General features: G+C 44.7%; 1 protein-coding gene across 8 annotated transcripts in view; it reads left to right on the top strand.

The window, feature by feature from the left end:
• Positions 1-14,819, top strand: part of LOC139542080 (1-phosphatidylinositol 4,5-bisphosphate phosphodiesterase eta-2-like) — a 176,357-nt gene that overhangs the window by 141,460 nt on the left and 20,078 nt on the right. For all 8 annotated transcript variants that reach the window (XM_071347103.1, XM_071347101.1, XM_071347102.1 and 5 more), the window contains 9 exons: positions 1,781-1,933; positions 2,863-2,961; positions 9,443-9,543; positions 12,327-12,415; positions 12,649-12,834; positions 13,263-13,370; positions 13,616-13,740; positions 13,946-14,030; positions 14,545-14,691. In XM_071347103.1, the coding sequence (XP_071203204.1) occupies positions 1,781-1,933; positions 2,863-2,961; positions 9,443-9,543; positions 12,327-12,415; positions 12,649-12,834; positions 13,263-13,370; positions 13,616-13,740; positions 13,946-14,030; positions 14,545-14,691 (1,093 nt within the window). The remainder of the gene's footprint in view (positions 1-1,780; positions 1,934-2,862; positions 2,962-9,442; positions 9,544-12,326; positions 12,416-12,648; positions 12,835-13,262; positions 13,371-13,615; positions 13,741-13,945; positions 14,031-14,544; positions 14,692-14,819) is intronic.

Here is a 14,819-nt window from a genome sequence, read left to right as displayed (position 1 = left end):
AAGAAGTTGGAGGACAACACATGGGTCTTTCCATCATTGTATGATTTTTTGTGTGCAAATGAACTCAAGCTTATGGACAATGTCAAATGTGATATGGCGAAGCACCTGAGTGAGTTGGGTGCGCAATTACGCAGGTACTTTCCCGAAGCGGATGACACAAACAACTGGATTCCTTATCCCTTTCATGCCCTGCCTCCAGTCCACTTACCAATATCTGAACAAGAGAGCCTCATCGAAATTGCAATAAGCTGTTCTGTGAAAATTGAATTTAATCAGAAGCCACTGTCAGATTTCTGGCCTTGGCAAATCGCGCTGTTAAGATGACTTTTGCAACCAGGTACCTATGTGAGAGTGGATTCTCGGCCCTCACCAGCATGAAAACTAAATACAGTCACAGACTGTGTGGAAAATGATTTAAGACTGAGACTCTCTCCAATACAACCCAACATTGCAGAGTTATGTGCATCCTTTCAAGCACACCCTTCACAATTTTTGATGAACAAATAAAGTTTTATATGTAAGATGGCTAAATAAAGAGCAAAATGATTGATTATTATTTGTGCCCTGGTCATATAAGACACCAACTCACACTCATTCTTGTGTTAAATAAATGTATTGTATAGTGTGTGTGTGGCAGGCTTATAATGAGGGCAAAAAACAACATTTGAGAGTGCGCTGACCCTGGTGCTAGAGGGGGTACGCAGCTGGAGGTTGAATGTTTGAAGGGGTACAGGACTATAAAAGGTTTGGGAACCACTGGATGAAGGAGAGGAGACAGGTTAAAGAAGGATTTTAAGCCTTGAGACAATTGAGACATGGATTGTGTATGTGTGCCGTTCAGATGGTGAATGGGCAAAACAACAGTTTTAAGTTGCTTTGAACAGGGTATGCCATGTGCACCGGTTTGTGTCAAGAACTGCAATGCTGCTGGGTTTTTCACACTCAACAGTTTCCCGTGTGTATCAAGAACGGTCCATCACCCAAAGGACATCCAGCCAACTTGACACAATTGTGGGAAGCATTGGAGTCAACATGGGCCAGCATCCCTGTGGAACGCTTTCAACACCTTGTAGAGTCTATTCCCTGACGAATTGAGTCTGTTCTGAGGGCAAAAGGGAGGGGGGGTGAAACTCAATATTAGGAAGGTGTTCCTAATGTTTTGTATACTCAGTGTACATTAAATTACAACGAACAATAACACAATGCCTAAGGATTTCACACAAAATAGTTTGAATCCAATATGCATGTCGTCAGTGCTCATAGAATTGGTTTCTTTACTCTTTATCAAATAGTACATATCAGTACATTACAATATTGCAGATTGTCATATAAAACGAATCTCATTCTCAACCAATGGAATAGTAATGTTATATGCTGAAATGTTCTGTGGTTTTAAATGGCACCCAGTTTCCTATAGTGCTCTAATTTTGTCCTGAGTCGTATGAGGGGGCATTTAGGCATAACATCAGGGGTTTTTCCACATAAAAGTATCTACAAAATGTTTTAATACAGTAGTGTACATATTGTCTTTTCTCTGACATATTGCATGACCATTGACCAACCATTTATTTTGTCAATCAGAACAAAATGAAAATATCTTTATTTGTTGCAATATATGGTTGTACTTAGACCCTGTAATTCTCTCTCGCCCCCCCCCCCCCTTTCTTCACCTTCCTCCCCCTCTTCTTATCTCTCCCCCTTGTTCCCTCCCCTTCTCTTTCTCCCTCCTTTACCCTCTCTCTCTCCCCCCCATCCCATCCCTCCCCCCTCTCCCTCCCAGACATCCATGACCAGGAAGCAGGTAGAGAACGTGGCTAAGAAGAAGCTGGACAACCTGCTGAAGGAGTCCAAGATCCGTGACCGCGAGGACCCAGACAGCTTCACCATCGCCACCCTGTCCCCCACCAAGCCCACCGATCAGTCAGCCTCCAAGGTAACAACCACGGCTCTGTAGACTAGAACTGGGTTCATATTCTATACTTTGAGTGTTTGCTTTAACCTGCCTGGACTTTTCTATTGGCTCCATTGCAACAGGCATGCAAAATCAAGCACAAGTCCAGAATTTAAAATGATTTCAAATAGTATTTGAACCCCCAGGTCTGTTGTAGACAGTGAAGAAATGTAGGCTACCACACGCACACCCAACGGGGGTGTGAGTGGAGTGAAGAAGAGAGCCTCTGCACACTTATTCTGTCAGGGTTGGACTACCACTGTAAGTAATATAAAGGGACATTTCGTTAAGTACCACTGTAAGCCTGAGAAGCAACACTTATATAAGTATTCTGGGAAAACGTTTTCATTTTCGCTGAGACAATCGTTCTGTTCCTCCCCTTTCTCTTATCGCAGAGATGCCCATTATTAGTAGAATGTTTCATTAGCATTGTAATTGAGCCCTGTCTCTCTGTCTCTCTCTCTCTCTCTCGCTCTCCTGATCATGATAAACATTAAGTAGTGTGGCCTAGCAGCAGCGGAGGGCTTTGGCTGATTGAGGAGGCAATGCCTCCTACCCAGGGTGCCTAATGCAAGCAACAGTACACACATATACTCACATGCACGCATGCAAGCAAACACACACGCATATACACACACACACAGAGGCCAAGCGCCAATCAATTTCAATAAGGAGGACATTAGCATTCAAATGAGTCTCTAGGCATTGCTTACGTGAAGACAATAAACATGGTGAAGAAAATAGGTGTGTGTGTCTTCATAAATGTTTTAGAATGCCTCTACAGGTTATTGTCCTTTGAAAGTGGGACCAAAAACATATCACTTTGGAACTGGACAGGTGTCTTTGTGGCAACAAAATATGTGTAAAGGAGGTGCTGAATTGTGTGTGTTTGTGTGCTCCTTCTCTTCCAGGGCAAAGGTGATGATGATGCAGACACAGGGGACGAAGCCAACCCCAGCACCAACAAGCGTCTAGGCAGGAGCTTCATGGGAAGTTTCTCCAAACGCAAGGTGGGCTTCATTCGCCACCCCACCTCCTCTTCCTCACTCTCTCCTCTCCAGTCCACCTTCTCAGGTCATCTTTCTTGGGTCGTGTTCAGTAGGCCATAACATAGTGAAGTGTTTTGATTCAACATAATGTTACAGTACTGATGGATAACACTTTGGAGCAGAGGTGCTACCGTACCAACTGAACTTGTCTTATAAGGATGCTCATTTTTGTTTCTTCCGTTGAGAAGCATTTTGAAACGTTTCTGTTTTGTACCTGCTAAACACGACCCTGGTCTCCACTCCTGTCCTTAATTCCTGTTGTTATCTCAACATGATTGAATTTACCATTCTTCTCATTCCATCCCATTCCATTTCATTAGTCTTTTGAGGAATGTCAGGTCAGGATCATGTCCCATTTAAAACATGTCCATTTAGATCCATGGCTGTTTGAAATCACACCCTACACCTTATATCACGGGTCGGCAACAGGCGGCCCACAGGTCAAAACCGGAACACAAGTGATTTTTTGGGGGGGGCCCCCCAACGTTTATAGTAAAAAAATATATATACACTGAGTGTACAAAACATTAGGAACAGCTTCTTAATATTGAGGAGTTGCACCCACTTTTGCCCTCAGAATAGCCTCAATTCGTCAGGGCATGGACTACAAGGTGTTGAAAGCGTTCCACAGGGATGCTGGCCTATGTTGACTCCAATGCTTCCCACAGTTGTGTCAAGTTGGCTGCATGTCCTTTGGGTTGTGGACCATTCTTGATACACACAGGAAACTGTGAGGCTGTTCTGAGGGCAAAAGGGGGTGCAACTCAATATTAGGAAGGCATTCCTAATTTTTGGTACACTCACTGTATGTCTCATTTCATGTAACTAGCCGCTGGCTTAAATAAACATTACATCATGTACTTAGCATAGAAAACCAAATAAAAGCATGTAGATAGAAAGATGTGTGTCATGTATGCTAGAATAGAGGTTTAAACAGGACAGCTGCGTATGCATATTAGCCAGTACATATAGCATAGCCTACACACAGCTCATCTGGTTTAGAAATCAAACTCTGGTTATCATACCTTGCAGTACAAAGTTCTCTAAAAACAGTTGTACAATGTGCTCTGCAATAAGATAACCAGAGTTTGATTTCTAAACCAGATGAGCTCTCAAATAGCAGCTACCCAATACCATGGCGGCCATGCATAATATTGGAAAATAAGGTATGGAGACTGTAGGATTATAGAAAAAGCAGTTGGGAAATTCACGTTTGAGTTTCAAATACTAAATGTTGGTTTAAATGATTAACTTTTCTACTAACCTAAAGGTTGACGGTGCCAAAATCTTGCCAATCCATTCATTATTCTACAAACTATGAGTCTGAGTATCAGACATGTTTTCCAAATGTACATTTCATACATATACTTTTGAACAAAGAACACCATCACAAATAGTGTTTCACCATTTATTGAGTACGGAGACAAATAGGAAAGGTGTCTCAGGCAGTATTTGAAGTATCTAAATATAGTGTAAGTTGCAGTACCAATCAATGTATATCAAGTACCCTGGAGGGCACAATCTTACAACGTTGCAGTCCAGAAATGAGAGCTTTACCATCTATGCCAAAAGCCTGAGCCTCTGATGGAGACTATAGAACTGTCATCAACACATGCTTCAGTATTCCCCCTTCTTTCTAGGAGCATTTGTTTGCCGCCCCAGGCCCATGGAAAGGATCCCACCCTGGTCACCAATGTAGCTGACCGATGTAGATGGAGACCAGTGCTTTAGCGCAGTGTTTCCCAACTCCAGTCCTCAAATAACCTCAACAGCACATAGTTTCATTGTAGCCCATAACAGACACACCTCATTCAACTCATTGAGGGCTTGATGATTAGTTGATAAGTTGAATCAGGTGTGCTTGTCCAGGGCTACAACAAAAATAGGTACAATTGAGGGTACTCGAGGACTGGAGTTGGGGAACACTGCCTTAGCAAAATGCAATCTAAAGTTTGTGTATTCCAAAGACGAGAACTTTACCATCTATGGCAAAATCCTGGGCTCCTGACGGGGACAATATAATTCTCCCCACTGCATGTCACAATAGTAAAATAATCTGTCACCTGAGGATCAGACCCTTTTTTTTTCAATTTTCTACTAAAATGACATACTCAAATCTAACTGCCTGTAGCTCAGGTCCTGAAGCAAGGATATGCATATTCTTGATACCATTTGAAAGGAAACACTTTGAAGTTTGTGGACATGTGAAATTAATTTAGGAGAATATAACACATTAAATCTGGTAAAAGATTACAACAGGATACAACAGGTGTAGACCTTACAGTGAAATGCTTACTTACAAGCCCTGAACCAACAATGCAGTTTTTAGAAAATACCTATAAAAGTAGGCGATAAGAATAACAAATAATTAAAGAGCAACAGTGAAATAACAATAGCGGAGCTATATACAGGGGGTACCGGTACAGAGTCAATGTGCGGGGGCATCGGTGTTGAGGTAATGGAGGTAATATATACATGTAGGTAGAGTTATTAAAGTGACTATGCATAGATAATAACAGAGAGTAGCAGCAGCGTAGAAGAGGGGGTGGGGCAATGCAAATAGTCTGGGTAGCCATTTGATTAGATGTTCAGGAGTCTTATAGCTTGGGGGTAGAAGCTGTTTAGAAGCCTCTTGGACCTAGGGCCTTCCTCTGACACCGCCTGGTATAGAGATCCTGGATGGCAGGAAGCTTGGCCCCAGTGATGTACTGGGCCGTACGCACTACTCTCTGTAGTGCGTTGCGGTCTGAGGCCGAGCAATTGCCATACCAAGCGGTGATGCAACCCGTCAGGATGCTCTCGATGGCGCAGCTGTAAAACCTTTTGAGGATCTGAGGACCCATGCCAAATCTTTTCAGTCTCCTGAGGGGGAATAGGTTTTGTTGTACCCTCTTCACGACTGTCTTGGTGTGCTTGGACCATGTTAGTTTGTTGGTGATGGAACTTGAAGCTCTCAACCTGCTCCACTACAGCCCCGTCGATGAGAATGGGGGCGTGCTCGGTCTTCCTTTTCCTGTAGTCCACAATCATCTCCTTTGTCTTGATCACGTTGAGGGAGAGGTTCTGGTCCTTGCACCACACGGTCCAGGTCTCTGACCTCCAGGTCTCTGGCCTACCACTGTTGTGTCATCGACAAACTTAATGATGGAGTTGGAGTCGTGCCTGGCCATGCAGTCATGAGTGAACAGGGAGTACAGGAGGGGACTGGGCACGCACCCCTGAGGGGCCCCCGTGTTGAGGATCAGCGTGGCGGATGTGTTGTTACCTACCCTTACCACCTGGAGGCGGCCCGTCAGGAAGTCCAGGATCCAGTTGCACAGGGAGGTGTTTAGTCCCAGGGTCCTTAGCTTAGTGATGAGCTTTGAGGGCACTATGGTGTTGAACGCTGAGCTGTAGTCAATGAATAGTATTCTCACATAAGTGTTCCTTTTGTCCCGGTGTGAAAGATCAATGTGTAGTGCAATAGAGTTTGCATCATCTGTGGATCTGTTGGGGTGGTATGCAAATTGGAGTAGGTCTATGGTTTCCAGGATAATGGTGGTGATGTGATCCATGACCTGCCTTTCAAAGCATTTCATGGCTACAGATGTGAGTGTAGTCATTTAGGCAGGTTGCCTTAGTGTTCTTGGGCACAGGGACTATGGTGGTCTGCTTGAAACATGTTGGTATTACAGACTCAGACAGAGAGAGGTTGAAAATGTCAGTGAAGACACTTGCCAGTTGGTCAGCGCATGCTCAGAGTACACATCCTGGTAATCCGTCTGGCCCTGCGGCCTTGTGAATGTTGACCTGTTTAAAGATCTTACTCGCATCGGCTGCGGAGCGCGTGATCACACAGTCGCCCGGAACAGCTGATGTTGTTGCTGATGTTTCGGAGTTACTGAGCATAGAAGTTGTTATTTAGCTCGTCTGGTAGACTCGTGTCACTGGGCAGCTCTCGGCTGTGTTTCCCTTTGTAGTCTGTAATAGTTTGCAAGCGTCAGAGCCGGTGTAGTACGATTCAATCTTAGTCCTGTATTGACACTTTGCCTGTTTGATGGTTCGTCGGAGGGCATAGCGGGATTTCTTATAAGCTTCCAGGTTAGAGTCCCGCTCCTTGAAAGCGGCAGCTCTGCTCTTTAGCTCAGTGCGAATATTGCCTTTTAATCCATGTCTTCTGGTTGGGGTGTGTGCGTACAGTCACTGTGGGGATGATGTCATTGATGCACTTTTTGATGAAGCTAGTGACAGATGTGGTGTACTCCTCAATACCATCAGAAGAATCCCGGAACATATTTCAGTCTGTGCTAGCAAAACAGTTCTTAAGTTTAGCATCTGCTTCATCTGACCACTTTTTTTTTAGACCGAGTCACTGGTGCTTCCTGCTTTAATTTTAGCAGTTTTTTAAAAAATCCAAGGAATCATTGCATTTCTGTTCAAAATGTTGTATCAAGACTGTCCAAATGTGCCTAATTGGTTTATGAATACATTTTCAAGTTCATAACTGTGCACTCTCCTCAAACAATAGCATGGTATTATTTAATTGTAATACCTACTGTAAATTGGACAGTGCAGTTAGATTAACAAGAATGTAAGATTTCTGCCCATATCAGATATGTCTATGTCCTGGGAAATGTTCTTGTTACTTCCAACCTCATGCTAATCACATTAGCCTACGTTAACTCAACGGGACGGGGACGCTAAACCTGTAGATGTTTTTAAAACTGATTCTACATTAGTCTTCGAGATGCTCAAACAAGCATGTGTATCTTCAACTCTATAATGCACTACACTGTGCAAGACAAAACCCCCAACGAAAAGACAACAGGCAGATGCATACGTGGTCCCAATGTCTAAATGGTGACGGCAGGGCTAGTTCAAACTGCAGTAGTATGGTTCTCCTCACAGATGAGAGAATCAGCCCATGCTTGGTCAAAAGCACTTGGTTGATCTCTGGGAGCTGGACACAGGAGAGCTGAATAGATTATGTGAGACAAAAGTGAAAGACAAACAAATAAATCATCACAGCAAAGGGATGGAGTTTGTGAGCTAGAAAATGAACATCTGACAGTCTGAGGCAGGGTGCTCTGCAATCGTCCTACTCCAACTATTGACAGGGATATGTGGCATTTCTTATTTGTCAGTATGAATGAAATTAGTGGGTCCTGCCTTGATGACTGTATTATATTTACACTACTTGTCCTGCAGATTTATGTTGTCTTAAATTATTACTTGGATAAACTAATAGCTAAATGAAATGCTAGCTAGTGATAAAGCTATCTGCTCCTGCTAGCTAGCAACATATATACTTGTTGTAACTAGCTAGCCAACTAGCAAGATAACTAACTACATTACTTGTTCTAAGTTGATTTGATTCCATTTTGAGCCATTTTACAGCTCGTATTGATGGTATCACGTTTCTATAACTAAATGGTCAGATTATAAATAAAAAAGATTTGATAGAAGTTTGTCGGACGGAGGTCTTTCTCAAGATGTCACCAGCTGTCTACTACTTTAGGTAAGGATTACGTGATTGGCAGACGTGATCAGCAGAGATAGTACCATGGATGATACACCATTTTTGATGGGTTTACAGTTTAGTACTCGACGGCGTTTGCCTTTTTCTTCTTCTTCTTTAAAGTTTTATGGCAGACTACAGCTATTGGTGTATTGCCACCACCTACTGTGCAGTGTGTTCTTCTTTGATAGTATTGCAGTCCACAAACAAATGCAATAGCTGCATGCCGGCGCCTACTGTTTTGGCTGTATATCAGCCCAAATAGTTAACAAAATAAATCTAAACTAAACAAAGCTCAGTGTACTTCTTCATTCAGATTCAAATGCCAACACCCATCCCTACAGGCTCTGGGGCTTGAGAGGGAAGACCATCTTTGGACAGTATTCTTTGCAATGTTTCGGCAGTGAAGTCCTGGAAACTCAAAAACCTTTTCAGCCGTAAATACTATTATGTCCAGTTTCTTGGACACCATAAAATCCACCTTCTTCACATCAGTATATCAGTTTCCCTCAGCTGTTGAACAACACTCTGAATCTCCACAGTCTGCTGAGCATCCACCACCATATCTTCAGCTCTCCTCGCTCCTTAAACTATTTCACGTGCATCTGTGTAGGAGACCTGTTCTATATCCCTGACCCTTGCCACTACATACTCCTTTACCCTAGCCGGGTACTCCGGGGAATTGGGGCGGCATTAGCCTGTCCAGCTAGCGAACGTAAACGTTTTTTTTTTAAATCAAGAATTGACATTGCCAACTAACGGAAATGTGTTCAGAATAAATAAATATACACAATATGTAAAAACCAGCTCCTCCCTCGACGGAGATCGATCATCTTGAAAACTAAAGCAGATAGCTTGCTTTGGCCCACCACTTAAGCTCATCCCTAGAAACTTTAGTGCATTGGTGCTCTTGTGACTGTATTATACTGACCTTCTCCCCTCCAGAAAAAGGCGGCCAAGCTGAAGAAGACCAACAGCCTTGAGGACACTGACACGGACCAGGAGAGCACCAGCATGGCCTCCCGCGCTCCCTTACACCACATCAGGTACTGTTACCGTAGAGGCACGGACTGTTTCCATAGAGACATGAACTGTTACCATAGAGACTTAGGAGAGAGTGGCGCCGAAGGAGATGGCTGCTGTTTTACGATCCCGTAACCAATTGTGCTATTGTGTATGTTTTTTTTGTGTTATTTGTAACTTATTTTGTACATAATGTTTCTGCCACCGTGTGGCAGGGCTTGCGTTCAACACCATAGTGCCCTCAAAGCTCATCGCTAAGCTAAGGACCCTGAGACTAAACACCTCCCTCTGCAACTGGATCCTGGACTTCCTGACGGGCCGCCCCCAGGTGGTAAGGGTAGGTAACAACACATCCGCAATGCTGATCCTCAACACTGAGGGGTGCACTCTCAGGGGTGCGTGCTCAGGGGTGCGTGCTCCTGTACTCCCTGTTCACTCATGACTGCATGGCCAGGTACGACTCCAACACCATCATCAAGTTTGCAGATGACACAACAGTGGTTGGCCTGATCACCAACAACGATGAGACAGCTTATAGGGAGGAGGTCAGAGACCTGGTCGTGTGGTGCCAGGACAACAACCTCTCCCTCAACGTGATGAAGACAAAGGAGATGATTGTGGACTACAGGAAAATGAGCACTGAGCACGCCCCCATTCTCGTCGACGGGGCTGCAGTGGAGCAGGTTGAGAGCTTCAAGTTCCTTGGTGTCCCCATCACCAACAAACTATCATGGCCCAAACACACCAAGACAGTCGTGAAGAGGGCACGACAGAGCCTATTCCCCCTCAGGACACTGAAAAGATTTGGCATGGGTCCTCAGATCCTCAAATGGTTCTACAGCTGCACCATCAAGAGCATCCTGACTGGTTGCATCACCGCCTGGTATGGCAACTGCTCGGCTTCAGACCGCAAGGCAGTACAGAGGGTAGTGTGTACGGCCCAGTACATCACTGGGGCCAAGCTTCCTGCCATCCAGAACCTCTGTACCAGGTGGTGTCAGAGGAAGGCCCTAAAAATTGTCAAAGACTCCATCCACCCTAGTCATAGACTGTTCTCTCTGCTACCGTACGGCAAGCGGTACCGGAGCGCCATGTCTAGGTCCAAAAGGCTTCTTAACAGCTTCTACCCCCAAGCCATAAGACTCCTGAACAGCTAATCAAAAGGGCTACCCAGACCCCTCTTTTACGCTGCTGCTACTCTCTGTTTATTATCTATGCATAGTACCTTTAACTCTACCTACATGTACATATTACCTCGACTAACCGGTACCCCCGCACATTGACTCTGTACTAGTACCCTCTGTATATAGCCTCACTATTGTTATTTTACTGCTGCTGTGTAATTATTTGTTACTTTTATTTTTCTATTTTTTACTTAAAGCATTGTTGGTTAATGGCGTGTCGTAAGTAAGCAGCATTTCATTGTAAGGTTTACACCTGTTGTATTCGGCGCATGTGACAAATAACATTTGATTGGATTTGATTTAATTTTAGAGACATGAAATGTTCCCGTGTAGACATGGGCCATGTCCTAATACCCATAACTAGATAGTAGGCCATTCGAGTATGCGAAAAAAAATCTGTTTTATATTTTATGAAATTTCAAAAATCAAGTATACTTTAAATGCCTGGATGTCATACTGATTTAGACTTTTCATCTAGTGGAATTCACTGCATAATTGACGAAGAGAATAGTTTTTTCACACCCACGTGTGTTCGATAACAGCTGATTATCAGAATAGGGGGGGCTCTACAAAAATCGGGATCTACAAAAATGAACAAGTTGTGGGGAATAAGCACGATTGGGCATTCGATGATGCCTTCTAAGTATGAATGAGTAGTACTATATTGATATTTGTTGCTTACTGTATGCGTTTTTTACTAAACAGTATGTTCTATATAGTATGCAGTATGATTACGACACAGTATGTAGTTTAACAGTTTAGCAGGTAAGCCAGATTTCGGACATGGCCATGGGCTGTTACCACAGAGACATGGACTGTTACCACAGAGACATGGACCGTTACCACAGAGACATGGGCCGTTACCACAGAGACATGGGCCGTTACCACAGAGACATGGACTGTTACCACAGAGACATGGACTGTTACCACAGAGACATGGACTGTTACCACAGAGACATGGGATGTTACCACAGAGACATGGGCTGTTACCACAGAGACATGGACCGTTACCACAGAGACATGGGATGTTACCACAGAGACATGGGCCGTTACCACAGAGACATGGGCCGTTACCACAGAGACATGGGCCGTTACCACAGAGACATGGACCGTTACCACAGAGACATGGGCCGTTACCACAGAGACATGGACTGTTACCACAGAGACATGGGCCGTTACCACAGAGACATGGGCCGTTACCACAGAGACATGGACTGTTACCACAGAGACATGGACTGTTACCACAGAGACATGGACCGTTACCACAGAGACATGGACCGTTACCACAGAGACATGGGATGTTACCACAGAGACATGGGATGTTACCACAGAGACATGGGCCGTTACCACAGAGACATGGGCCGTTACCACAGAGACATGGGCCGTTACCACAGAGACATGGACCGTTACCACAGAGACATGGGCCGTTACCACAGAGACATGGGCCGTTACCACAGAGACATGGACCGTTACCATTGTGACATGTTACACCTGCACCACAGCAGGTACATGGCAGCATGTACTACATAGCAGGTTACCATTGAAACACTCTGTACAACCATACTGTAAGCCTAGACGTACCATAGCACTGTACCACTGGCTCACTGGTTGTTTTCCTGCAGGAAGAAGAAGACCATGAAGCTGTCCAGGGCTCTGTCAGACCTGGTCAAATACACCAAGTCAGTGGGCGTCTCCGACATAGAGACACAAGGTGAGCAGGGATAACACACCCTACCGGAAACTGCTTTACTATACGGATACTGACCCCAGAGATAGGAGTAGGAATAGAGAGGAATGGAATGTATCCGTTTTTAAAGTGTTCACAGTCCATTTCAGACAAAGGAGTATTTCATTTTTGTGTGTTGATTTGTTTTAACACCAAGCCAACATAAAGGATTTAGTTGTCTGTGTGTCTTATATGTGTGTTCTGTGTGTGTCTTCCAGTCACGAGCTCCAGTTGGCAGGTGTCTTCTCTAAGCGAGACCAAGGCCCACCAGATCATGCAACAGAAAGCCCCCACCTTCATCCACTTCAACCAGCGGCAGCTCTCACGCATCTACCCCTCCTCCTACCGTGTGGACTCTTCCAACTTCAACCCACAGCCCTTCTGGAATGCTGGATGCCATCTAGGTATGGGGGGGTCCATTTCCATAAAAAAAACCTTGTTTGATAATGTAGAGTTGGACTTCGCCCCACCTACATGTACAGATTACCTCAACTTACTGTACCCCTGCACACTGACTCGGTACCGGTGCCCCCTGTATATAGCCTCGTTATTGTTATTCTTATTATGTTACTTTTATTATTACTTTTTTATTTTAGCCTACTTGGTAAATATTTTCTTCTTGAACTGCACTGTTGGTTAAGGGCTTGTAAGTAAGCATTTCACGGTAAAGTTTACACTTGTTGTATTCGGCGTATGTGGCAAATAAAGTTTGATTTGATTTAGTTTAATTCTCCAATGGCTGCTCATGCGGACAGAATATGGTTCCGTTTGCCCCCAGATTTTTTTAGTTTCTAAGTTGAATTAAAAATCTTTTGGTTTGTGTGATTTTCAGTGGCGTTGAACTACCAGTCGGAGGGGAGAGTGCTCCAGCTGAACCGAGCCAAGTTCAACAGCAACGGCAACTGTGGTTACATCCTAAAGCCGGCCTGCATGTGTGAAGGTGGGCAGCAGCATCCTCCCATTAATTTCATAGCAAAACAACTACAGGGCCGCAATTCACAAGTGCACACCGTAGCAAAGCGTTTTGCAACAGAAACAAAAAAATAAGCATTTCTTATTGGACAAGTTTAGGTTGTCTCTCCCTGTTTCAGTCTGTTTTCTTTCATTTGGTGCCTCGTGAGTACGACCCAGGTATCTAACAGAGGAAAGAGTAAGAGGGTTTTTGTACCTCCGTCCGTCCTGTAGGTGTCTTTAACCCTATGATGGAGGACCCGTTGCCGGGGCAGATGAAGAAACAACTGGTGCTGAAGATCATCAGTGGGCAACAGCTGCCCAAGCCCAAAGACTCCATGCTGGGGGACAGAGGAGAGGTGATGATTTATTTTACATACAGATTTCAAATATATGCCGAAAATCCATCCTCCAAAGGACCTTTTTAGCGATTTAATTTGAGGAAGATCATATATTTGGACCAAAATTACACAATGTCCCTATTACTAATACTGCTACTACATTGGCTGTTTTGGTGAAGCCTCTTAACTTCTGTATGTCTGTCCCTGTCTGTCTGTGGGTCAGATTATCGACCCCTTTGTGGAGGTGGAGATCATTGGTCTGCCAGTGGACTGCTGTAAGGAACAAACCAGGGTGGTGGATGACAATGGTGAGTACGCTTGGATAAAAAGTTGGCTAAATGTGCATCGCACCCGCTACTCGTCCTTTACGTTGGGTTAAGTCAGGCGTTTCGTTTTTTTGGTTGCACTTGTCTCGGCGTGTGTGTGTGTCATGGATAATTGATGAGGTTGGCACCAAAGCAGTGCACTTTACAGCACCACTGGGTCTCCACACACACACACACACACACACATTTACACACACACACAACCCTGAATTATTCATGACTGCTGAGCCAGCGCTCTAACTCGTCTCTCTCTATCGCTCTCTCACTCCCTCTCTCCTGCTCTTTTTCACTGTCCATATCTTTCCCACTCTCTGCCCATCTCAATCTGTGTCTTCACCGCTCTCCCTCTTTCTCTACCTCTTTCTCGCTCTCTCTGTCTATTTCTATATTTTCTCTCACACTTTACTTCTTCCCCACACCTTCTCTTGCTTCATCCCTCTCCTCCCCCCTCTCCCTTCCCCTCTCTCCCTCCCTCTCTCTCTCCTCTCCTCTCCAGGCTTTAACCCCATGTGGGAGGAGACACTGGTGTTCACGCTGCACATGCCCGAGCTGGTGCTGGTCCGTTTCCTGGTGTGGGACCACGACCCTATCGGCCAGGACTTCATTGGCCAGCGCACCATTGCCTTCAACAGCATGATACCAGGTACCTACCTACGTCCTCCTCCTTCTGCACTCCACCAAACCCCCAACCGCTGCTCAGGGCTCCCGAGTGGCGCAGCGGTCTAAGGCACTGCATCTCAGTGCTGGAGGCGTCACTACAGACACCCTGGT

Source organism: Salvelinus alpinus, chromosome 17, assembly GCF_045679555.1.
Source record: "Salvelinus alpinus chromosome 17, SLU_Salpinus.1, whole genome shotgun sequence".
Classification (NCBI taxonomy): Eukaryota; Metazoa; Chordata; class Actinopteri; order Salmoniformes; family Salmonidae; genus Salvelinus; species Salvelinus alpinus.
The sequence above is the reverse complement of the archived record's forward strand: the minus strand, read 5'-3'. Positions and strand labels throughout refer to the sequence as shown.